Below are 27,938 nucleotides of genomic sequence, written 5' to 3'. Positions count from 1 at the left end.
ATCACGTAAACCAAACACAAAATCCTGACTGTTTTTCCTTCCGTTCCATCGCCATGAAACAGCATGCAAGGATAACCGAACAACAGGCTAGGATTTAATAGAAATATCAAAATCAGGATAACAACAAAAATAAAAAATAAAAATAAATCCAAATAACAATGCAAATGGGACAGAAATTCAGAGTTTAGTTATTGCTACAGTACAGTAAAACCTAAAACAGTGTTGAAACTGTTTGTTTACAATGTGATCGCTTCTGTCCTAAACCAAGAAAAAGAAGAAAAAATACATTGTCGCCACATTTACTGAGCGCTGAAATGGATCTGGAGCATATTCAGCATAATTATACACTCTATAAATAAACTAACTTACATAGAGATCGTAGGAAAAGCATAATAATAATAATTAATAATAATAATTACAGTGTTCTATTTTTTCAACCTCTCTTTTCTCTGTATTGAGTGATTTCATCACTTTTAACAGTATTTACAGGCCACTAGGCCTTTCACGAGTATTTAGTAAGTATTTACCCTGTCAGCATTACACACACACACACACACACACACACACACACATTCACATACACACACAAAGCCTTGTCTGGGTAGGTCATATTTCAGGCAGTATTTCAGAAATCTTAAAGATTTGTTATTTTTTTTTTTCTCGAAAGTGTCCATTTTCTTTTTAAAATAGGAGACTCTTTCTATTGAAAATAACAAATGCTGAAATCCCTGAGATGGATGCTTTCCAGGTGGCATCCAGAGATGATTGTCTTGAATAAGAAAGAAGCAGAGTGTTTACAGAAAAACCAATCGGGTGTCGGCATGGACAGTGTGTGTAGATCCTCAGCTTTTCTTGTTTTGCCTTTCACACCTGATCTGTACTGTAACTGCTTTTTTATTCGTTTCTTCCTTCATTTTCATCGGAATTTACTGATTGCACGACGCACTAGTATCTGCTGAGAGTGGAGAGATGGACCAGTGGTTCGGACGACTAAACCTGGTTTGGTGGCCATTGCAAAATATCAGAATCTGTATGAGTAATCATATACAGTATGTAAAGAATTTAAAAGAAAAAAACTACAGGTTGTGCCGTTATAGAAAAATAATCAACTATGGGGTTTAATTCAATTTACACCATAGCAATTTCCCAGTGTTGCCAATTTTTTATTCATTAAAATGGTGGATCTTATTGCCAATGGGGTCCAAGCACCAAAGTGAACCACAGAGCTTTTCACACAGTGCAAATCCTGGGTACAGGAACGTTTCACACTTGGAGTTTAGAAGCAGTGTACAGTGTTTTCTGGCTAGTTGCTTAGCAACAAACAGAAATTGAACAGTGCATGAAAAACATATCATGTGAAAACCAGGAAGCAGCAACACTTATTGTCAGGCAGCAGAAGAGTGCAATGTAGCAAAAAGGAAATACATGACACTGAAAAATTACCAGAAGCTGGATATCATCAAATGCCTGGTCAACTAGACGACAAACTTGAAAAGACCAAACAAGATAAGAAAGATGTGAATGATAAACTGCTCAGGTCCCGAACGACAGACCAGATCTTTTTTCCTCACTGACGTGAAAGCATGAGACGAGCCGTTATTTAAAGCGGCCATGCGCTTGATTTATCCAATCCTGGTTGTTGATGCGCAAATATGCAAATAAGAATGCGGAGTTTAGGAACGAACAGTGTGAAACCTCAGATTATGAAGTGCCAGGATTAACTGTTAACCCCAGGTAAAGCGTGAGCTTAGTGAAACAACTAACAATAACCCAGGATAATGTTATTATTGTTGATAAATTATTAAATACCCAGAGTTCACCAGGACCCAGGAGATCTATGGAAAGCTCTGTGGTGGGAAATTCAATAAAGCTCAGTAATCTTCATGAAAATAATCCATATTTACTGAGTGGGGCAATAGAACAGATTTTACAAATTAAGAACCACACTGTATTAAAGTATCATGATGCTTTTACTGGAAATGTAACTGGACGGAAGGAAAATCTTTTCAAATGGCTGTCTGAGTGGTGTTTGATTGTTTGATTTAACTTCAAGGTACTAAATGGGGTTGTTGTTAAACTGCTTTTGCCTGAGAGAATCGTGAAAATTGTAAACTAAGAAAGAACAAATATATGCTTGACACTAGGACCTGCTCAGATTTGTCCTACTGGAACTGTTAAAAAAATGAATAGTAGAATGCTACATGATTGTCAAAGCTACAATATTGCCACTGAAGAGCGTCTATTAGACAAAAATGTCTACACAAGACTCGACAAGCATGTTCCATGTGAAATGCCTGAAACGACGGTACCATTTTTTTCTTTCAATATGGAATATTCCTGGCCATATTATTCTAAAACATTAGATTAAATATTCTTTATCACACTGGCAAAATAAACACGAGCATGGTTGAGACGTATAATTGTGACGCAAATGAAATAATTACATACATTTCATCATCATTTACTTGCAATCTAGTTGGCAACTATATACTTAGCAAGCTAGTTAAAGAGTTAATCCTTGGAGGCATTCATTATTTCCATTTAACTTAATTAAAATAAAATAAATAGGAAAAAATACCTAACAGCATGTTCTCAATGCTGTGTTTTTTCAGCAGTTTTCTTATGGGAATATTATAGTAGAATAATAGAAGTTAAGAAATAATTGATTGGTCACTGCTAGTTTTATCTTTAGCTTGAGCTTGATCTTTAGCTTGATCAGTATTAATTCTCACGATTTGGTTGCCTGGAATATTGTGTTTGTATGCAATAGCATATTGACTGCTATGTTAGCTAGTTTTGTGATCTTAGACAGTGGGTGCATTCCAAATCTCATACTTATGCACTATTTGTCGGCATTTCCTTCTAACTGTTTTAGTGTCAACACACTCACAAACACACACAATTTTAAATATCGACACTTCAAGTACCTTGATGATGCACTAATTTAACCCCAAAAAACAAGCGTGGAATGCTGATAGTCACAGCTTTGCTTACATAGCGGGAGAGAGGCAGGGCTACTGGAGGAGAAAAATTGTTCAAGATGGGAGACGACGCTTCGCTGGACCAGACGTCTTGTATTTTTAAAAAGTGATAATTTTAAAATTCATCGTATACTGCTGAAGCTAGCGGCGTCCCATTACGTGCGTTAGATGTCATTTACAATCGACTGGGTAACAACTTAAACTTCCAGTTAGTAAATAAAAATGGGTTCCAGTGTGTTTGAGACAATACTACTCTTCTAAAATTCATACACTTTACGCTGGAGTACATAGTGCATAGTGTTAGTGTGTAGTACATCATTTGGGATGCAGCTCTTGTGTTTGTGACCGGGAAAAATAGACTTTAGTTTAAAACAGTTAAATGGTCGTACTTGGCCGTGGTTGTTTCGGTTGTCTGATAAAAGGCTTGTGATGGTAGGCGTTTCAACTAGTGTCTAGCATGAGATTTTCTTGCAATTTTCAAATAAAGACATTTTTTAACCTTTTTTTTTTGGGACAAGTGTGCTCAAGCTTGGAACAATCCTTGCTGAATAAATACTGCAGTGCATCTTTAAAGGGAATGTTTACAACCATTAAAAGTGTGACGACTATCAGAAAGTCTTTCTGCTTGCGTCTCAGCAGAAATAAAAGATCTAATTTTTTTCTAAATTTAAGATCTAATTTTTGGGGGGCTTTTCATAAACTGATCTTGAATGACTAGTGCTTATTGACATTATTGCAGAGGTGACTGATTGATCAACCATAAGCATTTGCAAAATATATATCAATATTTTCATATGGAAAAAGATCAAGAATTATTGTTCTTCTATTAGAAAATCATTTACATTTCCGTAACATTTCTAAACATTGTTGTAGAGTCTATACATATCTACATGGCCCAGACAAGGCTTTTTTTTTTAACCGTACCCGAAAGGAAATTGTCTCTAGTATAGTTTTACAAGTTGCTCTCAAATTATATACATGTAAAACTACAAAAAAGAAAAGATTTACACAAAGTACCGGCCTGTTGGGTTCTTGCTTATAAATTATGACTAGAATATAAACAGAATGTGGTTTAATACTGGAATATATCAGAACTAGGGAATTACTATGAGATACTCTGTGTTTGACCCTTGTCCCCCTTTTTCTTTTCACAATTCTGTATAAAAAACCAAACAAATAAACTTACCCAAATAAAAGACAGCTTATTAAAGGCTCTAAAGTCTGTACGTTTCTGGTCAGATCCTCACTAACAGGCGTGTATATACATTCTTTTGACTGAATCGGTGAAACTGAAGTCGAATGTTTGAAGTGCTGGTCATTCCTGAAGTCTTCTCATTGTATCGTCGCCTCAGGTTGCTGTATGCTGCTGTCTGCTGTGTCATGGTGACCCAGTTAACTTTGCCTGCTCTGCCTCAGTGGCTCAAGCCCCTGAATGTTCTGCCGTAGTGTTCTGCCGTCGTGTTTTTCTTTTTTTTAAAAAAGCATTTGTCACTTGGACATGACATTGGCCACATCAGGATTGAAAAGCTCCTTGTAGAGTGGAGGGAAGAGCATGTTGACTGTTTCTGGGTGTAGCTGCTGGAAGGCCTGAAGCTCCTCTGTGTGCAGGGTGCACAGTGCCGCAAGTGTAGGGATTCGACCAACCAGCTGTAAAGAAGGGACATTGTTATAAAAAGATGCTTTCACAACTTTCAAGGCAATCCCAGCACGTGTGGGTGAACATGGAGCCACAAAGTTTAACATCCATGATAAACATGTAGTGATTAATAAAACTGACAAACAGACTGTTAGTGAGGCTGGGGTATGGACATCAATGACAAATATGCATAAAAAAATGTGCAGTAAGCAGTGCTAGGGTGTTAGTAGTTCAGGGGTGATTTCAGCATTACCATGGTAATTGGCACAACACAATTTATCCTGTGAACTGTTCTTTCATGTATTCTATCATCCTTTGTCTCTTATCTTTTCCTAGTCAAGCTAATATCTTGGTGAAAACCAGTTTGGTTTCTCGTTTTGTTCGAGAAAATGTCTGGGGTGCCAAAATATCTCGATTTTTCAACCTCTGTTTCGAAATGATTTTACATACCACAGATTTGTGTTTTGATCGAACACCTGTCAACTGAGGTGATGCCACTTGATGCCAGATAGACTAGAACAAGTGTAATATAACAAGTGTAATTAGAACAAGTGTTCTAGTCTAAACAGGACAGAGCACAAATGTAGATGGTTTGAAGACCGCTGGGTTAAAACTATCAACAACAGCGAATGGGTAGACAATTGAATGCAGTGGTACCTTAGTCAATGCATCCTCGTCCATGTGGTTCTTCTGCATAATGTGCTGGAGGGCCAAGTATATTTTCTCCTGAAGCTTCTGGACTTTCCTTGGTTCCATTAGCCAAGGCCGATCTGACAAAACATTTTTTTTTGCCGTTATTTGTCAATCCATCCATCCATCTAACCATCCATCCATACATCCAACCATTAAATGCAGGGTCATGGGGAAACTGAAGCTTATCTAAAAAAAACAACTAACCAACAAACTATGCATCCATCCATCCATCCATCCAACCAACCATACATTTAACCATCCATCTTTCCATTCATCTATCCATCTAACCAACCAACCAACCAACCAAACAATACAGGGCTATGGGGAAACTAAATCCTATTTGAGGGTATTTGGGACACAAGGAAGGTGAGGATATGGAATACCCAGAAGAAACCCCCAAAGCATAAGGAGAAAATACAAACTCAACACAGACAGGGAAGAGACATTAATTGCCCCACGGAGTTGCAAGGCAAACAAATTAACCCAAACTAAGCCACCATATCCCTTGGGTTTGGAAAAATAACTTCATTAACTCATTTTCAGTAAGCAGTGTACTAGGACACTGGGCATGAGTCCATTGGGTTGCTAGCAAATCAGACAAAGTTTCAACATTCATACATCCATCCATGCATTCTGACTCAGTATCATCTCCTACGCTTGAATGAACACTGACCTGTGGAGATAAGCACAGCTGCAGAGAACAGTGCAATCTCTTCCTCTGTCAGCTGTAGAGAGCACAGACTCTTGGCAAAGTCGAACATGGCGCTGACGAGATCATCGCAGCCTACAAGAGAGAGAAAAGCAAACGCTAAAGTGAGACACATACAGGCTGAAATTAGGCTGTTAAAAGCATGAAAGTGAATGGACTTACCGAGTGCTTTGAATATCTGAATGCCGCCGTATTTGCCCTCGAACAGAACCGTGTTATTGAGAGGGTTAAATGCTCTGCACATTCTTACCAACACCACCTCGAGACAACCTGAGAGAAACAGATTATAGTTTATTACTCATTAATGTCATTTTGCATCCTCGTTAATACTGTTCATGTGTAACGTGTCAATATTCATTTAGATCACGGTGTGGGATTCTCAGTTCTGAGTAATTAGAAGGTGTTTCTTAATTTTCTGACACAAGAAATTGTGTTCCTTTTAATACACTATAACAAATGGAAACACGGCCCAAAGAACATAATTGTTGATACAGAGATTTCTATGAGAGATATAGAATAGGAGCCTTTATTTTGTCACTTATACAGTACATTACAGCACAGTGAAATTCTTTCTTCGCAAATCATTGCAGCTCATTGCACAGGGTCGCTTGAGCTACCACATTCAAACAGACATTCTGTTTGATAAACTAAAACCAGTTTGGTTAATTGCTGTGGAATACAACACTCTGATTCATAGTTAAATGGAACTTCAGCTTCACTTCATTGCACCACCCTGATATGTTTTAAATGTACACCTAGAGGATTAGCTGACATAGCATGTTAATATTAATTTAAGGTTAAAGGATTACTAGCTTTTCTGGAAAACTGTTTCTTTAATCTCCCAGGAGCTATGGGCAGACCCAGACTAACGTCCCACTCCTTCACAAATACATACTTTCCTTGTTAGATTACTGCATATACTGAGCAATTTGTATCTGTTATAGAATAATAGGCTTTAAACCTAGGAGTAGATTAATCTGGTGTTTGTGTTTTGCTAGATATATAGATCTCTGTAATTTAAGACAAAGTGCTACATTTTGGCCAGATGTTTCACTGAGACAGCTGTAGCAGTGTGGAAGTGGTATAAAAAGCACCAATAGGTCTCATTTTATTTGAAATTATTATTATTATTGTTGTTGTTGTTGTTGTTAATAATAATAATAATAATAATAATAATAATAATAATAATAATAATAATAATAATAATAATAATATGTACAACCTTAGGCAGAAAATACAGCAACTTCAAACATTAAAATGTATTTTAACAAAAATGACAACACTGTTAAGAAAAAAAATTGTCTACAGAATTGATAAGAGCAAAACCTCTCCCTTTTATTTAAATGTTTCTATCATTTCAGTTTGAAAGATTTCACAAATGTAATCAACTAAGATCTTTTCTAAAATCTGTCATTCAGAAACACGTCCTTTCTCGAAAAAATAATGGCACCTTGTGTTTTAATAGAAAAGGGTTCATTGAGCTCCCAGAGTTATCCTCTGAACCATTTTTTCAGAAAGCCCCAAGGAACTTTTCTTTATTTTGAGTGTGAAGGTACAGACCTGATTTGAGCAGCAGTATCTGGTCGTTCTGACACAGTTCCATGAAGCCGGTGATGCGCTTGGCGAACTCCACCACGTACTGAATGGCGTGAGTGATCTGAATTGCACACTGTTGCCATAGCGCCTCCCTTGACTGCACGCACACACACACACACACACACAAACACACAAAAATGTAGACACAGCATTGGTTATTATCTCTTGTCTATTATTAAGTTCTATAATGAACAAATAATAAACAAATAATGAGCAAATTATTAAGTGTCTAAATCAAGGCTGCAATGCTTATACTTTAAAGCATCACTCAAGATATCACATATTTACATTTCTTATAACTAACTTATAATTCACAGTGGCTGGTTTAATGCCCGCTCCCTAATATTAAATGTACAAATAAATGCACAAAAATACAATATTTCGTTCTTACATAAATAAAATCATTGCTGCAAGAAGATGAAAATCCACTCCACATCACACCACCCTCCTGATGCAAAAGATTAAGTACTGAGATCAGACTCTGACTGTCCTTGTTACTGTACAGTATATGCAATTTCTCCCCCGTTTAACGCCTTTGGACTGCAAACATTACATAGTCTTAAAAGAATAGTTTTTATTTTACTTGCTAGAATACATTAATAACACAGAATACTGTTTGTGTAACATTTGCCAGTGTTCATGCACATGAGATTAAATCTGAAACTTATCACTATGCAAAAATACACAGAAAATATTCTTCTATTAAAAGAAAAAAAATGGTTAAAAGCAGAATTTTCAGAAGTACTGTGTGAAGCAATAAGACAAGAATCGTTGAAGTGATTATTTAAGTGATTATTATTGAAGTGCTATCTAATTTCAAGTTGCACTATAGCTATGTTTCATAAGATTACTTAGTAAATAAATAAAAAATCTGTGATTCCTTGATGCTGTATAGCGCTTTAACTGAATGTAGGATGCTTTTTTTGACAAATTGTCCCTTCGTGCACCAGAGGAAACTGCAACAAAAGGAAAAGTTTGTGAAGTTTGCCATTTATCACATGTCCGGAAGACAAAACTGGAAATGTTCGTGTCAGCAAATTGCTTCTGTGCACTCTGCAGCTCTCTCCCTGCGCACTGAATCTTCATAAACGCCTTTTCAAAGGACTGCTTGATAATTACCCATAATCCATTTGATACAGGGCAAATGAGAGAGGTTTCCGATATGTCTTCTGCCTTTGGCTTCTTCTTCTCTCTCTTTCTCTCTCTTTCTCTCTCTATCAGTAACAGAGAAGAAACTGGTTGTTGTATAAGATGTATAGATGTATTAAATTTCTATCTATATCTATGATAAACTTCAGAATAAAAAGATTTCACTCCACTTTTATTAATCTAATCGTAAACTATTTGTCTTATATTCTGTGCTGCATTCCTCCATGGAGAATGTCAGAGCTACTAGAAAATGAATCAACACCATCTGACCAAAGAGAATTCAGTTGGCATATATGCTTTGTGACTTTGTGCAGCACCCTCTGGTGGCTTCACCTTTCACTACCAAGCAGACAGCAACCATGAAAAAAGTGTTGCTACATGGCTTCTAAATATCAGTACAGCTATCTGGCATTAATTATCTCGGAACTCTGAAGTGTCTATGTTGTAGATATCAGCGTGATGGGAAGAGATGATGAAAAAAATAAAAGTAAGACAAATCTCCTCACCTTGCTTTGGTACATCTTGACCTCCTCGTATGAATGCGTCTGCCAGGACAGCTGCTGCAGCTCCTCGCCCGTGTACTGACAAGTCTCCATATGAGACTTTATGATGTTTTGTGCAATTCGGTCTGGAGAAAATAGAGACAGATCTCAACTCATTTGTTTACGGATCTACAATCAGACAGATGAAGATCATTCTCCCAAACATTTATAGTGTGTACAAATAAAGATCGTATTTACGAGTTTAACACATACGGACAAAGTCCATAGTGTGAAAGTCAGGAGATTCTTTCAGCTCAGTTTCTCACTTTTAACTCAGTTTCTGAGTTAATGGCGGGTCAGTATAACATTGTGGATCAATGGATGCAACTTCAAGTTGCAAGTTATTAAAATACAAACAAACTGGTGAATGTTTATGGAAAAGAAATGGTTTGAGCACAATATAATATGTAATGATAACGATTATACACTATAGTTTAGCAGCTTCGAATAAATTTATTAAAAACATCAAAAAACATCACACCTGATGCACATTTTTTGTTCTTTATTTTCTATAAGTAGGCTTAAATTTTTTTTTCTATTGTGTATCGTTTATTGTAACAATCTTAAAACAATCTCAGAATATCTGGAGTGCTTGTGTGAAAATGTCCTTAAGCTACTTCCCTGAGCTGTCAACTATGTATAATTGTAGTACTTTTGAATATGTAATCCTATTAATTTGATTGGGTAGATACAAGTGGCAATTAATTCATTCTGATCTTGGCTAATTAAAATTAAGATTTAAGATTAATGAAAAATTGTATAGTAAAAGGCAGAAGCAGCGAGGTTCTGGCATACCGAGCTCCCCCATGGACACTCCAGGTGCTAGCTGGCTGTCCTGGTATGAGTAGGTGAATAGGTCGGGCACGGGCGTCAGGTCATAGACAGGCTCCTGTTTGATGGGCTTCATTCCTGCCATGTCCAGTCCGGACTGGTCCGGGCTCGGCTGGGTTGAGTCCATGCTGTAGTAGGCAGCGGGATTTCCGTTAGCATGCGTCTTGGCCATGTCAATGACATGTCCATTGGTGTAGGCGCCAGCCAGGTCGTGTCCGAGAGTGCTCAGACCAGACGAGTAAACGTCACCTGTCTGCTGCTGCCGCTGTTCCTGTAGCCGCTGCTGGTGTTTTTGTACCTCAGCATATAACGAGTCACGTTGCTTCTTTGACATGCGGCCGAACTTTACGGCTGAAGACAATGAAATTGAGGAGACAGAAATGAGCAATGTGTGAGTGAAAATAAAAGCTAAGGATTAATTAGCTGTTCCTATTAGACATAATTAAAGAGGTTAATGACATGAAAATTGCCATTTAAAGGATTAAAAATATTGTTACATCTGATAATAGAGCTGCCTTGGGTGCTTTTACATTGCCAAAATTTTGTGTGTCCAGCGGAATCAGGAAGATTCTTCCCTTCAGTTTTAAAGGCTGGTAGGATGGACACAGCAGTCACACTCTGGAAACAACCAACGTGGTCTCGGCCTGATTCTGAGCAAACTAAATTGCAGAGTTGAAAACTTACCCGACTACCGGAAGTGAATTACAAGGGTGTACTAGTGTGAATGTAACTTTGCATAAAATGTGTGAAATTGCCGCCCATCTGTACAGTTTGTAGGGCCAAATTAAGAACTGTAGGGTGCACAAAGACAAATCATCAACTTTAGACTTCATAAGACTAAATCATCAACTGAAGATTGCATATGGTCAGATCAACAACTGTAGGGTCAATATCACCAAATTAACAACTGTAGTGTCCATTGGGCCAAATCAACAACTGTAGGGACCCTAGGGCAAAATCAACAACTGTAGGGGTCTTATGACCAAATCAACAACTAAACGGTCTCTAGAGCCAAAGTAACAACAGTCGGGTGTGTAGGGCCAAATCAACAACTTCCGGGTGCAAAGGACCGAATCAACAAAGCTGTATCAATAAGACCAAATCAATAGCTGTAGGGTCTACAAGACCCATGTTGGTGTGCAGGAGCAAATCAACAACTGTAAGGTTCATAAGGCCAAATTAACAACTGTAGGGTCCATAGGGCCAAATCTGTGGGAGCTCTTAGAAAAGTTTTGAATGAATCACTGAACTTCAAAAACTTGTGGGAATCGTAGGAACCAGAGTTCAACACCACTTGCATGACTGATCTTATTACATGTATAGACTTATTAAATCAATATTGTTTTAATTCTATTAATATAAATAAGTATAATTACACTGAACATTTTCATTAGTATTAGTAGCAATAGTGATAGAAGGGGCTACCTTACCGTCACGCGACATGCCCAGAGCGAGACACTTTTGTAGGCGGCAGTGCTGACAGCGGTTACGGTTGGTTCTGTCGATCAAGCAGTTGCGCTGCCGAGGGCAAGAGTATGAGGCGTTGTTTTGTTGACTTCTTCTAAAAAAGCCCTGCGGTGCAACACAAGACGATAAAAGATGTGTCTTTAAAACACCTACACTACCTTTATTACGGACCATTTGAGATCATTCATGTCTCTTCATACTGAGTTTCAAGGCAAAATAAGAGCACACTGAAAAAAATAGCAATGACAAATAAAAACAGTATTATAATATTAATTACATCACTACAGAGTGCAACCACATATGGTTCAAAATGTGAACATTCAATTTATTTTAATATTGTATAAGCCACTAAGATAACCTTTACTTATGATGATTTACTTATATACCTCCTAATAAAGAGGTACACTCAAACTCCACTTTATTAGGAATACTTATTTGTGCAGTGTAACGACCAGCCAATCAGCACAATTCCTAAAAATCATGCAAGAGCTCCCTGTTTTCTTGCTGACAGCAGAGGAACCTGATGTGTATTTCTGTTGTTTTAGCTCATACTTTTCAGAGTTTGATGTGTTGCATGTTCTGAGATGCTTTTCTGCTTTTTCAAACCGTGGATGTAATGAGTGATCCCATGAGTTCCTTGTACACAACTCGAACCTGGCCTTCTTCTCTGAACTCTCTTATCAACCTCCACAGAACTGCATACTAATGTTCGATATAATCGTTAACCAATACTCTGCATTGCGCTGCTGCTACATGATTGGCTGATTGCATAGCTGGATAGTAGAACAAGTGTAAAGCTATTCCTAATCAAGTGACATAGAGGTTATATAAACATACAATACATGAAAAACAGAACCAAAAGTTAACTAAATAAAGATTTTCAGCCCATGATAATCAGACCAGGGAAAACCTGCTACGAAACAAAAACAATGCTTTCTCACCTTACACCCTTCGCATGTGATGACCCCATAATGGATCCCTGAGGACTTGTCTCCACAGATTTTGCATGGTATAACTTCAATTTGGGCTGCCGAGAGAAAGACAGGGAAAGGAGAAGAAAAGAGAGAGAGAGAGAGAGAGAGAGAGTTATGCAATCGCTCGTGGTTAGATAAAGGCCGAGATAATGAAGGGCCACTTCACACCGAGACACTGCTTCTCTAATAATTCTGACACGGGTGGCCCTTTTCACAAAAGCTGTCGATTTTGAAGCCCGCTGCGAGGAGAGCAAAGAGTGAAAAGGTTCCTTGCATTCGCTACACATGTGTACACAGACCTCTCCAGCATGCGGCTGGAACAGACTGTTCTAGGGAAAAAAAAAAAAACAACAGAAGGAAATACAAAGATCACCTCTTTGTTTGGTGCCACGGTTGGCGGTCTTTGTTGAAAGAAATTGAACAGAGAGAAACCTCTTCAGTTGTTATGTAATGGAGCACAGTGGCTGATGAAAGACAGAACTAATTAAAAAAAAAGGCAGGCTGAAATACACTATTTATTTATTGTTGTATTGTTGTTATTGTTTATTTGTTTGTGTGTTTATTTATTTAGACATTTATAAAACTTATCAGATATCTGTTAGAATTATATTATTAATAAATTAATATTAGCATCATCAAGGTGTTTTATTTTATTATTATTATTATTATTATTATTATTATTATTATTATTATTATTATTATTATTATTATTATTTAGCTATTGAATGACCAGCCATTTTGGAATTAGAATGCTGACTGACATTCAGCTTTTCAGTGCATAGCCGTTAATTTTTTTCCTCAGCCTCTTGCTAATGATGGATTCATGATTGTTGAACTCATCTCAGGCAGTAAAGCGCGTAGCTCCTCAGATGTTTTGTGACATCCTTGATGAAAACTCCAGGGATGATTCACCACTGTTCCAAGTTGCCTCCATTTGGAGACAATGGCTCTCGCTGTGGTTCAATGGTGCCTCAGAAAATCGTTTTCTTAACCCTTTGTCGACTGACATATTTCAATAACATTCTTTCTTGTGTCTAATGGAATTAAAACTGAAACCAAGTGTCTGCTTGGTGAGAACTTCACACTGCTGGCAGTAATCAAGCCTCTTTCTGTATGTGTGTGTTTGTAATATAACTGAATCCAATTATATTCTTATTATTAATTGTCTGTGTGAGTTACTAAGAGTTAAAATGACATTTTTACACAGCACTGGTTGGTGTTTCTCCCTGCAATAGTTAAAAGATCACTTAAAAATCTCTATTTTGTGTCAATTCTATCTCGTGTTAAATTGTGCGTAATGATCCAAAACAATTAAATACAAACAATGAAGAAATCAGGATAAACTTTATCCACAGCACTGTATATTTCAAGCAGGAACCAAATTGGAATCAGCCAAAAGATTATTAATTTGAAACGGAGGAAAGGGGGAAGTGGATATGGAAGATTGCAACCTGCGCACCTGTCAATCACTTAGTGATTCACATGCTGAGTGCCACGTGTGCTGTTTTAAATATGTTTTAAATATGGAGCTCCTTTGGGAAATGCTTAAATGTTCTCTGGGCTGCGAAATGAATATTTACTTCTACTTATGAAGGAACAGTTTTATAGTAAGGCGTCAAGTGTTTGGAATCTGAAAGAGAAAGACTGAAAACTACAGTTCCAATTAAGGTTAAAGGACTTGCAATGACAAGGAGATACACAATCCAGAAATTTCTTCCTTATCTGAGAGAGAAAAATTGTATTTAAAATGAGGAATGAAAGAAGACCGAAGACAGAAGAGTGAGTGAGAGAAAGAGAGAAAGAGAGAGAGCAAGAGAGATGCATGCTGAGGCTGCACGCTCACAATAAAGAGATTAGCAACCCGTTCTAATCCTAAATCATTTCTACACATGTTCTTCTACACAGGCTTATCTGATGCAATGACTCTCAATTAATTTCTCCGCACATTCCACCGTACCTCAGAGGCTGCATTGCACGTTTAAAAAAAATAAATAAATACAAAAAACAAGGCAAAACTTTTCACATACAGAATTAGGTTCATTAGTTCCTGCTGAAGCATGAGTAACCCTCATGTTCCAGATCATGTTCACTTCGACAGCAGAACGACAAGTTAGCTACAGTGTAGAAATGTCTAGAACTTCCAAAGTACAAATATAGAAAAGCGGAAAAATACATTTTCTACATGCAAAAAGGACAAAGTCACTTCCACTTACCAACGACATCCGATTTCATTTTCACCTTAAAGCACGGCAGACACACATGCGCACATGTACACACACACCCTGTATGAGTGTGTGTGCGCATGCATGTGAGTGTGTTTGTCAGCACATGGATGTGTCTGATAATCTGTGTCTGTAAATACATGCTCAGAGTGGCTGGTGTGCGTCCTTGTGTCTGTGTGATGTGTATATGTATCTTTATGCACATCTCTTGAAATGTAAACAACCTGTGTGTATTTGTATTACCTAGAGGTTTGTATTAATATGCATGTATTAAATATGTATGTGTGTACACTGAAAAATCTAATGAGATTAACGCACACGCACACGCGCACACGCACACACACACACACACAGATACTGCATATTAGTCTGTGAGCTGCAAGAATGTGTGTGGTAACCTGGGAAAACCCTTCATTTGAGTATAGGGATAATTAACCATACCATAATATGTTATGCTTTCTATAGTACCAGCTCATTCACAGGGACTTGAACAGTGGATGAGGCACTTGATCAAGGACTAATGATAAAAAGCTTAGAAAAAGTAGAGAAATGTAATCACTGATATGCTGTCAGAAGATGCTCATTTACACTATATGGAAGGATCTCCGGTATCAGTGCTTTGAATCACATGCACACGCACACGCACACATACAAAAAAAAAACAAAACAAAAAAAAGAAACCAGAGGCTGGTATCGGATTACTAACTGATTCGATTAAGCAAGTAGCTTTTCAGAAATGAGAAAAGCCAGACATTTGCAAATCAGTTAACTCTGTAAGGAAACAACAACCGTGTCACACTGATCTCTTTACCCATTAGGCCACAATGCTTGGTTTGCCCTAAAAACTTGAGTTCAGTCAAATTGGTACTGCAGTCAAACCCAAATACAAACAGAACAGCAATTAAATCGATTAAATCAAGCGTCAGATCAAACGCTCATTAAGATTGCTGTGGTAACTGGAGTGCTGTGAAACCACTTAAGTTATTCAATAACGTATCCATAGGCTGTAGTGTAATCACTGATTTGTACAATTTTGGCAACAGTTAACAGATTGAACAGTTAAATACATGGCTACAACAGAATGATGAATATCTCAGACTAGCTGTGGGAGGTGGTGTGATTTCAATGGCACTGAAATGGTCAGGTGACTCGCGTGAAGGTGACGCAGCTCGTACTTGGGTCTGCAATTGTTCAGGGAGTTAAGTATCCTGCATGAGAGTTTTAACCCAAGAAGACATCATTAGTTTCCACAACATGTGTGTACCATGAGTGGCACAGGAACGTGGGATACAGAAGAGTGCTTTACTGTGCATAATAACACCAAAATTAAAAAACATATAGTGATTTGTTATGGTTGTGTTCTGTATGTGTGTGATAATTTAAGATAAACAGGGTTCTTTGAAAAGTTGAACAACCATAAAATGAAGGTGGTGTATATTTGTGTAGAATGTAAGCATATTTAGTCAATTTTGTGTCAAATAAGTGGCTTGGATGATGAAAGTAAACAAAAGGAACGAGACTCATTGCAGTGACAGTAAATGATTCAGATTCCATTCGCTGAATCAGTGAATCATTTCACGGGTCAATTACACACAAACACACACACACACACCAGTTAATTTCAGCTGTCTGTCATCTAGAAGCACAGTTTGTCTAGTACCAGAACAGGGTCAAACAATGTAACTAAATGGATAACACACGCACACACACACACACACACACACACACACACACACACACACACACACACAGGCTCAAACTGTCCAAACGCAGGCCTTTATCCTTATAAAATCAGGACTGTCATGCATGTGTCAGCACTCTGTGATGATGTAATCTTTCGATCTTTAAGATAAGCATTTAAATATAAAGACAAATTGCTTTGGTATACAAAGAAACCGCCATTTTGTTTAACCCTTGATGTGTCAGTTGGTTGGTTTGCTTTCACAAAATCTCTGAATTCAGTTTGTAGGATGCGTGTGGTGGAGAGATGCTGAAGAGCGTGAAGATGCTCTGTAAGGGTGTGTGTGTGTTATAATGGCCAGAGGCCCTACATGCGTAGGCCTGTCATAAAAAATAAGGAGATGTCCGTGTCTGTGCCTCGGTTGCCAGGACGACCAGCGCCTCCCTGGAGTTTGTGGGTAGGAGGTGCGTTTAGTCGACCTGTCACTGCGATCATCCATGCCACTGTCACGTTTGGGCAGGATGTGATGTCAACACGACCCCCAAAACACTCTGAATGTTTCATCAGTAATGGTAAATCCCTGATTTACAGACACCCGCATTAAGGAAAATTTAAATCACACACCAAGTACATTTTTGGGATATAACATTTGGGGCAAAAGGTCACATTTTGTTTAATGGCAAGTAATTTCTTATATGATACAAAGACATGAATTTCACACAACAGACATACTTTCTCTCTCTCTCTTTCTCAAACCTGCTAACAGAAAATGAACAAAAAATGCTAAGAGACTGCTGTGTGTCGATGCGAATAAATGCGGCGTCTGTATGTGTTAAGGCCTATTAGCCATGAGGGCTTCTTTATCTCTAGATTATATAAGACAGGGAATGCAGTGCTGGCGATTCCATGCTTAATTCAGCTTAGCCTAGGACAGACGACACTGTAATACCTGTACACCGGCTAGCCTAGCCATATCATACATTAATATAAATGTGATTTCAGGGTGTTTTGTGCGCGCGTGTGTGTACTTTGGTAATTGAGTCCTAATGACAAGACAGCATTCATGTCTCGGGAGATACCTTTTCTCTCTATAGTTTTATTTAATGAGAGTCATTAAAGTGGCTAGGAGTACCTCAACTTAAGAACAAACACACGTGTGCGCGCACATACTGTACACACACACACTCACACACACACTACGTGCCATAATAAGCGTTAAAAAAAACATCACTGCCATGTTGTAATGCTAATACAAATGATTAACACGTTAATAATAATCACTACTGTTAGCTTTTATTTATTATTATTATTAGCACACATGCTTAGAAAATAAGCTTTTTAGTATGCGAGTCAACATTTTCAAGAAAACAGATTTGAAGCTTACGTTAAAAGAGGTTAACAAAAATGAAAGCTTTGAACTTGAGTTAGCTTTCTCAGGAATTTTTCTCAGCTTATTTCTGCTGTTGTGTTATTTGGCTGTTTGCCTGGTGACATGCTAAAGCCACGGATGAATATTCTAATCAGAGGCTCAGATTTGTGCTGTGTAGGCGAGGAATTATTTCCACATACTCACAGCAGCACATATGAACAAACAACCAATGCTGTGAAATCATTTATTCTGGTTGTGGGCCGCGTTATCAATGATTTAAAAAAAAAAAAAAAAAAAAAAAAACTGCACTCAAGATTCAAACAACAGCTTTGTGAAAACTCCCTAAAAGATACTGACGCATATGAAAATTGAGACACCCCTCATGGCTTTTCACATGCAACCGAGGCCTCAAGCAGACTTTATTATTTGTAAGTGAACTATGTTTATTTTAAAATTGATTAATGTTTGAAAATTATTTAGTTGAACCATATTCAATTCAACTTATTTGTATAGCTCTTTTAGCAATTCACATTGTCTCAAAGCAGCTTTACATATGTATAGAAACAGAATAAAAATGTTAAAGTTTAAAGCTACTGTATATCTCTAACATCTATCCCTAATGAGAAGCATAGACACATTTGAATCAAATAATCAGCTGAATTAATTAAATCCAATTTACTATGAAGGCTCTGTAGGGGGGATCCCCCATTTTGAACGCTCTTCAACGTTGTTTTGTCAGTGTATTTATTATACGCATATTGACTGAAATGTGCGTAAACGTAGGCAAACTTCCCCATGTTTTTGTTCGCTCGGGGTCGTTTCAGCTAATAATCAAGAAAGGTTCCTTGTATTCAGAGTCAGGATATGTGGCTGCTGAAAGAATACAGAAAGATTATGTTAATCATCTGTTTAACTTCTGATCTTAGGTGTGCAAATACAAAAAATGGTTTCTATTTCCTTTGCCCTTGGCTGAAAACCTGTGGAACAAAGTGCTCCAACTGAATGGTGTGGAGATTTAAAGTAGTTCATCAACTGGTTGGACCCAGATTGGACAGGCATGTGGTGCTCATCCATGTTTCACATCTTTTGCCTTGGGGTAAGATTCATTGACACACGCTTAAGGGCGGTCAGATATGGATGACGAATCCTCAGGCATTACCAGTAATTAAATTAGGAGTGTAATACATTGTTACAGCTCAGACAATTCAGCTGTGGTGGCTAAAAACCTTTGAGTTTCTGATCAGAATAGTTCAATAACATTCTGGTTCAAGCCCCAGCACTGCCTAGCTACCCTGTGAGCAAGGACCTTCATTCCCTCTGATGCAGGGTCAATGTATCTATGTAGAACCCTCAGAAAAGGCTGACACCATGTGAACCACCTTGAGAAAATGACAGAAAGAAATTAACTTGCAGTTCCACAAGGCACCAGCAGAGCGGTGGCTTCAGTCATCTAGTACAACCCTGGCCCCTGGCTAATACTTATGTACAGAGACCGCTCTGTATTGTGGGTAATTGTTGACGAGGCCGGGGACATTCCCCCGCTGGCCCTGGCATCATCTGTGCCCAACTGCAGCACTGAGCCATGATTGGCTACTTCACTAAGTTAGCAGAAGGGTGTCAATGGCTGGAGTCCAGGATAGGAGACGCATATGCAAATGTTAGGGCTCATTAGGGCTGTTTAGATGCTGATATACAGAGCAGAGATTAGAAAGGAAAATAAACCAATTTCTTTCTTTAAAGAAGCACAGATAAGACACATTAATCTCACACACACACACACACACACACACACACTTTATATATATATATATAAGTTTGTCTATAGCTGCGTCCCAGATCCCATACTAATGCCATATGAATAGTGTGAGTAGTGTGTTCACTCTAAAACACTTTTCTAAAAATCTGTTTCAAACATTCACTTTATTCCACGTCATTTAGAATATTATTTGTAACACACGCAAATTTTATCAAATCCCACATTTTGATTTCAGATGCTCAGTGCACAACATTGCAGTCTGTGTGTGTGTGTTGCTGGGGGGGGGTTAAACAGTTTAAGTAGGTTAGTAACACACTTGCCTAGGGGTGGTACAACAGTGTCATAACTGGCTGTTTGTGGGACAGCGTCCTCTCTCTCTCTCACTCACTCACTCACTCAATCCCTCTGCCTTAATCTCTCTTTCCCTCTCTCTGCCTCTCATTCTCTCTCTCTGTCCCGCTTATCCTCTCATTCTCTCCTTCTTTTATTCTCCCTCTTGCTAACTGTCTAAGTTTCTTATTCTCTCTACTTTTAATTTGTCCTAACTCTTGCTAACTCTCTCTCCCTCGCTTCCTCACATGACAACTTGAAAACTGACACATTTCAAAAAAACATTTATTGTGTTTAGCCATCTAGAATAAAGCTAGTTTAATTGTATAACTGATTTTATCTGGCCTATTGGTCCCTACAGAAAACTGAATATGATGTAACACTCCATGTTGATTCAGCTCTGTCCTTCCTTACTGAAATCTCTGAAGGACACGTCCAGCTTCGTCCAGGATCAAGATGATTGTGGTTTCTTTCTCTCCTCTCTTTTATTCGTCTTCATTGTCTGTTTGCTTTTCCTTTCCTTTCTGTCTGTTTGTGTTTGTTTCCTTCTCCCCATCTGTTTTTTTTTCTTTCTTACTTCCTCCTTGTTTCTTTCATCTTTCATTGTTTGCTTTTTTCCACTTTGTTCATTTCTTTCTTTCTTTCCTCATGTTCATCCTTTTCTTTGCTTGTTTTTCTTTTCCTCATTTCTACTTTTTGTTGTTACTTTCTCTCCCTTTCTGTTTGTTTTGCTCTCTCCTTCCCTCTCTGTTCATTTCTTTCACTTTTTTTCTTTCTTTCTGTACTTATTTCTACTTTGTTTGTTTATTGTTTGTATATTCTTTTTTCCGGCTACCCTTTTTGATTGTTTTTTCTCTCCATCATTCTCTTCATGTTTGTTTATTTCTGCTTTCATCTTTGTTTGCTTGTTTTTCCATTTTTCTCCCTCTCTTGATTTGTCCATTTCTTTCTACCTTTCTTTGTATTTATTTGTTTGGTTGTTTCAGTTATTTCCCCCTTTCTCTTCATCTTCACTTTTTCACTGGTGTCATATTAAAGCGTTAGGTGTTAAATGTCACCGTTCGTTGCAGAATATCATCAACAGTCATCAGCTCCAAATGCACCTGAACACCGACCTGTCTTGCTGAAAGTGTGTGTGTGTGTGTGTGTGTGTGTGTGTGTGCGCTTTCTCTCCCAGGGCAGAATGTTAATAGCTCGCCTCGGGCCACAATTTGATTCAGGATAACGAGGTTTTTCCCCAAAGTGGCCCCATGAGCCTGACGCAAAACGATCACAGACATCTCTTCACCCGTGAGCTGTCTCTCTCTTTCTCACACACACACACATAGGTTTTTCTTACCATTCTCATCTATCTTCTTTGTCCTCTCACATCGTTGGCTTTCTTTCTCTTTCACACACATCCTCGTTCTACCTGAACACCCTTATCTCCCGAGCGTTTCTCTAACATCTTTTTCTTCCTCCTCTCCCTAGGCTCTGCTTATCTATCCCTTTTTCTCACATCGTTCACACCCTTCTTTGGAATCTATTTGCCGATCTCACTTTCACGCAGACAAAAAAATTAAATAATAAAGTGGACACACACCCTGGCTGAGAGCAGTACACTTTTTCCACCTTATAGCATGAGGAGACTGAAACATGTTTTATGCCAGTAACTTCTTATTAAATACAGAAAGGTTTAGCCGTGTGTGTGTGTGTGTGTGTGTGTTTGTGTGTGTGTCCCATGCAATCATGATGAAGAGTCACACAATGAATGATGAGTGAAATTTATAGAGTGTGTGTACTAATGTAAATAAACCCAATAAATGAAATAAGAAGTTACAGTGAGAAAGAGAAAGAGAAAGAGAGAGAGAGTGAGAGAGAGCGAGAGAGAGAGAGAGAGAGTGTGTGTGTGTGAGTGTGTGTGAGAGAGAGAGAGAGAGAGAGAGAGAGAGAGAGAGAGAATGATATGATGCTTTTTATAAGTATTAACCCATCTTTGATATGTTTTGTGTTAGACCCTGGAGATTCTTCAGTGCCTATGTTGAAGCATGGTGGTGGAAGCATCATTGTAAATGTGACTCTTACTATCTTTGTTTGTCTGATTACTTGATCACCAAATTTTGGTGGACAGCTTCCTCTATCGAAAATCTCTCAGCTTCACAAAACTCATCATAGCTTTACTAGCAAATCCAAAAAGAGAGTCATGTTTTGTTTTTTCTTTCACGAAGAGAAATGAAAAATCTAGTGTTTCTACTTGCATAACACAAACCACTTTCCTTCAAGCACAGGCCCTCCCCTCTCTCCTTTTCTCTCTTCACTCATTCTCAGCTACTCCTGTGGTTATGTGGAAACTTTAGCCTGGCTGCAGAAACCGTAGAGCGCTCAGAGGTTAACACACAGCACAGGTATGCATTCTCCTGTATTCTCTCTACAGCCCTGAAATGCAGCTCCCACAGGTGAAACCCATCCTCCCAGAGCATCGCCACTAAACAATCATGCGTGTACGGTTCTGTGTTATCAGAGGAAAGCCTCCGTCATGCCCATCTGCTCACTAGGAGCAGGACAAAGATGTAAGCGCGTCTTTCTTTTACCTCTCAAACATAACATGGACCTCGTGGAAGGTTTACAGCAGACAAACATTTACATACGAGAGAAACATAAGCACTCGAGTATACATGACAAAATAGATTTAGTCGACTGATGTATGAGCAGCGACCGAATGTGGAAGAAGCTTCAGAAATGTTATTTGGTTTCATGGAGGATCATATACCTGTGAGCAAAGGTTTGCATCCCTGTGATTTTTGCCAAATCTAAAAAAGACCATGGGATTCAAAACCACAAGCTTTTGGAATTTTTTTTAAACTAAAATCTTTGATCCCTGACACACGAAATGTCATTATTTCTTTTGTGGAAACTGAAGTAAAAGTTTTGAAGTAATTTTGCTGAGACAAAAATATATTGTTGAGGTCATCAAAATGTAAGGTGTTTTAGACACAAAGTTTTATTATTTTTTAGACACATGAACTGTAATGTATATACAAAGTAATGCTCTAGATATTTTTTACAATACTAATAGAAAATCTCAGTAATATAAATGTTCAGTCTGGTTCAATTATCAAAGTGTTTAGTTTATGCACGTCGCTCCTTATTTTAAAGCCACATTTATATTTAAATGTGTGCTACACCTTTGGCTTAGAACGAGCGCCATAATTTGAAAATCGTCAGTGTTCTTACATGCGACACCTTTTTCCTAAATCCATAGCTACTTGAAAAAAATTTTCATTAGATTCTTTATTAAATCAATATGACTGTCAATATGAATCTGCCAAATGATGTAAATGTAAATGACAAAAAAATTTCACAACCATAAACAGTCAGGACCTCAAACAAACTAGTTCTTTCTGTCAGGAAAGTTTTCCTTTTAAACAAACAATCTGCAACAACTTTCCAGCACTTAAAAAAATCACCAATCAGATCAGAAAATAAATGAACTGAAAATAAAGATTAGGTTTAATTTCTGAAAGGAATTATTAGTCACCTTTTGCTGTATGACTTTAGCTGTATGTCCATCAATAATCAAATATTTGTAAGAGTCAAGTGCATTTAAAAGAAATAATGATCTATTGTCACGTGCGTCCTGTTTCCACACCTTGCTATTACACACTAATACACATTACAACAGCGAAGTGCTTAAACTCTTAGCCCTGATGCAAAGATCCTGAACCAGGAGCTAGTGTATTATCTAGTGTAGTGTTCTTTCTAACTGCACACATTTTATTTTTGTCTGATCTGCTCTTCATTCGTTGTGTTGACCAGATGAGCTGGGTTTTGATTGTGTTATAGTGTTTAGGGGCTAAAAGAGAAGGATCTCATAGGAACTAGAGGAAACTCTGTACAAAGTGAAAAGCTTGCTCTTTTTCTTCCCCTGCAATTATTTCCAAATATCTCTCTGTATCTCTTTCTGTCTCTTTCTCTTTGTTTGTGTGTGTGTATAAGCAATACATCCTGGTGAAATGGAGAGAGGCCTTTGGAAGGCAGTCGGATCTCATGTTACCAGATCGGATGCTTTGCCGGTGTACTTTTAATCAACCTGGCAACCAGAGAAAGCTTTTGATTCCTGTAGAGCAATGAAACATGCAAGTCTCCAACAACACACTCAAATGGCTGCGGCATGACTGACAGGCAAAAGATTTCCGGAGAAACACTGTACAGGTTCCTTCACGCAGAAATGCACAACAAAACATACGTACAGGTTTAAACACACGGCTACAAAGAGTCTGTTAACAAGCACACCAAGACGATATGTTGAAATAAAATAAACCTCGCAAAAACTCTGCTTCCTACAGACAGCCATGAGGTAATGTCAGTTTTTAAATATAACCATAAAATTCAATATAAAAATACAGCACATGCCAATGTTAGGTCAAAATCTTACAAAGAATCCATCTTCATGTCGAGTAGTCATGTAATATCTAAAAATCTCCATATTCACATACGCTAGAAGAGCAAGTGCATAACGAAGCTTTATACACTGCTAGCTTTCTTTTCTCAGCTAGATTTCAATTTGGATAAAAATGTTTGGCATTTATGCGCTTATTATGGAGCTATTCTATAAGCCCATAAAATTAAATCACTGAAATATATACAAATTCTTTGATTATTAAATAAAATGAATACAATCCGAAATAGCACCATTTAATAGTATTCATATATACATAATTAAATTTGCTTTAAGAAGCAGGAATTAAATGGCCTCCGCAAAGAAAACTGAACGCAAACTGGTTCTCTCCATGTGTCAGAAAATATTTTTTTAGGTCTTTACTTTTTCTCGCAAAGTCTCTAGAACTTTTTTGCACTATTGGAAAATGTTTTCATTCAAAATGAAGGCTGAAGAGACTAATAAAAAAGGGGAAACAATAGGGCATTTATCCAAGTTAGCTTGTTTCTGACAATCTAGTCACCTTCAGTGTTGACCCATATTTTATTTATTAAAAGAATATCTCTTTGTTCATTTAAAATGATCAGCTTTGTGCCATAGTGCCGTAAACCTTTCCTGAGGTCACTGAGGTGGTCTCATCACTTGTACATCATTTGTACCTTTAGTGTTTATCTTTTTTCCTGGAAACAATCACAGTGTACATTTAAACTGAAGGTACAAAAGAGGCCTTTAAGGTCCGAATATGCAACATAAATCATTTAAAGCACACCATATTAACATCACTGTGTAAAAGATATGCACCCCAGGTACAGATTCTCTCCAGGGTTAAGGAAAGGGAAAGTTTAATTCAACTCTGTCATTTAAATGAAGTTCTTTATTTTTCTTTCCCTTTTGTTTGCCTTAAGAGAAACCTGGAGCTGTTGTGCTTTTGACTTTCCCTCCCTAACACCATGCATTAGCATATATAGTATTTCTCACCTGATATAATGAAATCTGGGATAATATGGAATATATATTGTTCGGCATGTGTAAACTTAACCAGTTCATTGATGTTTTTTTTTTTATTTGATGAAATGATATTTTATTTTGGTACTTCATGAATTCAAACTTACATTTTATTTAAACTGTATAAACTGGGTGAAAAAAAAGAAAATTTCACTGTGTGAAAAATAAATAAACCGAATCACTCCTATGTTTAATCAGGTATCCTTCCGAAGTTACTGAAGAAAGTGACAGAGAAACTGATTAAAATGGACCGGAAGCTGCAGCGAGAAATTTGGGCGCGAAGCGGCGCCTTGTGGACAACGTCAACACGTCAACGTCGTTTCCCCACATTTAAGGTCAGTTTTTCAACATTGAGTAGAGATAATAAACAATGTTATTTTACATTTCGGTGTCTTCCCTCACAATTATTTGTTTGTGAAACAAAAATGGACGTCAGTGTTGATTTTCCATCAGCGCGTTCGGACTGACGCTTCAGCTAACGCAGCTAACGGTTACGTCTTGGGCTTAAAAAAGCAAAAAAATATAAACACTACGGAATAAAAATAATAACACTGGTTATCGTAAAAGTATAAACAACTGTATTAATCCTGAACAAGTTTATAACTCCATGTGAGTAAGCCGTGTACAGTAATTAATCTCCTGAGACCCGTATGCTACTGTTGTGTACATTACAATTTCTACTGACTGTTTCTCTTAATCCATAGCTGATAACTATAAATTTAATCAGTGTTTTCAAGGAAGCAGTTTGGCAAAAGAATTATACCTAAGAGTCCTCATATAAGGTTGGTACAATAAATATATATAGACAATGAAGTTGTGAGAAAATGTTATGTCCTCATATGAGGACATTCGGGTCTCAAGAGGTTAAGCTAATAACGGTTAGCATCCGATTCTCACTCTGAGGTGGATTTATTTACATCACAGTGTGAAAACTTAGTGAGCGATTAATTGACTTTTAAAGCAATAACTGCTTCCAATCACCTTGTAAACCCAACACCTTTCCTTATACAAGCGAAAGTAATACTTCAAAACTTTTATAAACACTGACGAGAAATCTATTGAATATTAAACAGTTTACTTTCTATACGTGACCTTTTACTGAAATACACCTTAATAAAGAAAATAAAACTATATTCAAATTACAGGTTATATAGGGTTTATAAACGAGGATCAAACTTCATTATTGCTGTCTGATAAACAACATAAACATGAAACGCGTTTAATTAACTGTTAAAGTGTTCAGTTGCTAAAGTGTGCAGTATAATGAACACTGTGTTAATGCGACGGTGACAAAAATAACGCACTAGAGCTCAGTATATAACTATAAAACTCAATATTATTAACAGACAGTCAGTGTTACATGTATATGAGAATATGACAGTTACTCACACTGCAGGATCATTAACGTGTTTACAAACAACAGACTCACAGCGTCTTATAAGAGGAAAAAACAAACACTGTGCAAATTAATCATGATTCATTTGAATCTGATCTATAATGAATTATCCATTAACACACACACACACACACACACACACACACACACACACACACACACACACAGAGTCCAGGTTCTCACACACACAGAGTCCAGGTTCTCACACACACACAGAGTCCAGGTTCTCACACACACACACACACAGTCCAGGTTCTCACACACACAGTCCAGGTTCTCACACACACACACACAGTCCAGGTTCTCACACACACACACAGTCCAGGTTCTCACACACACACAGTCCAGGTTCTCACACACACACACACACACACACACACAGTCCAGGTTCTCACACACACACAGTCCAGGTTCTCACACACACAGAGGCCAGGTTTTCACACACACAGAGTCCAGGTTCTCACACACACAGAGTCCAGGTTCTTACCTCGCATAGTGGTGGCAACTCGCTCCCGGACGCGGCAGGCATGAAGAAACACACACACACTCACTATCTCTCACACACACACGAGGGAAAAGAAAGAAGTAACAACAGAAAGAAAGACAAAACCAAGATCCTCGGATATAAAGTTTTTGCCTGGTGTCACTTGGCCGACAGAGAGACGAGAGAATAGAAACATTTCCCAAACACTGCGCCAGTCACAGCGAGCATGCGGCGTTTCACATGACACCTGCGGCCGGGAGGTTTTCACCGCGCCTGGCGCGAGGCACCGCGCGAGCGCGCCGCTGATTGGACCGGCGCTCTCGTCCCCGCCCACTCTCCGATAGACACTAAGCCACGCCCCTCCTCGGTCTCTGGTGAATTACTTCCGCAAACTGCGTCCCAAATTAACGCACAGCAGTTTTTGTTTATTTTGTCGTATTTTTGTTCTTTCAGGCCTTGTTTATTTATCATTTTTACTGCACGTATGCTTCTCATAAAAACATTTTACTCTTTAGACTTCAAAATGTGTTGCCATTAAAACTGTGACATAACTTTTGCAAACAAAGATGAAATATTTATACAATTTACTGACAATCTGATTAATTGAGATGTCACGTAATAATGTTAATCCAAAGAGAAAGGAAAAAAGAAGGGTTATTTCTACAAATGGTTTTTGTCATTCATTTAAAACAAGATTTTC

The 27,938-nt window shown here is 37.9% G+C and overlaps 1 protein-coding gene across 1 annotated transcript; it reads right to left on the bottom strand.

The window, feature by feature from the left end:
* rorb (RAR-related orphan receptor B) lies at window positions 1–27,516 on the bottom strand. Its single transcript, XM_060884100.1, has 10 exons — window positions 27,242–27,516; window positions 12,546–12,631; window positions 11,568–11,709; window positions 10,102–10,488; window positions 9,271–9,392; window positions 7,580–7,712; window positions 6,182–6,289; window positions 5,984–6,094; window positions 5,275–5,387; window positions 1–4,628 (listed from the first exon to the last, which is right to left on the bottom strand). Exons 1-10 carry the CDS (start codon window positions 27,246–27,248, stop codon window positions 4,470–4,472), a joined length of 1,368 nt encoding a protein of 455 aa, XP_060740083.1. The 5' UTR covers window positions 27,249–27,516; the 3' UTR covers window positions 1–4,469.
* Window positions 27,517–27,938: the final 422 nt, after the last annotated feature.

This window comes from Tachysurus vachellii, chromosome 12 (assembly GCF_030014155.1).
Source record: "Tachysurus vachellii isolate PV-2020 chromosome 12, HZAU_Pvac_v1, whole genome shotgun sequence".
NCBI classification, from domain to species: Eukaryota; Metazoa; Chordata; class Actinopteri; order Siluriformes; family Bagridae; genus Tachysurus; species Tachysurus vachellii.
This window is presented reverse-complemented; position numbering and strand designations above follow the sequence as displayed.

Coding starts and splice junctions, on each gene's coding strand:
- rorb (XM_060884100.1), bottom strand. Junction 9,393..10,101: donor AGTGTCCATGGGGGAGCTCG/GTATGCCAGAAC, acceptor TATTTTCTCCAG/ACCGAATTGCACAAAACATC. Junction 6,290..7,579: donor GATACTGCTGCTCAAATCAG/GTCTGTACCTTC, acceptor TGTTTCTCTCAG/GTTGTCTCGAGGTGGTGTTG.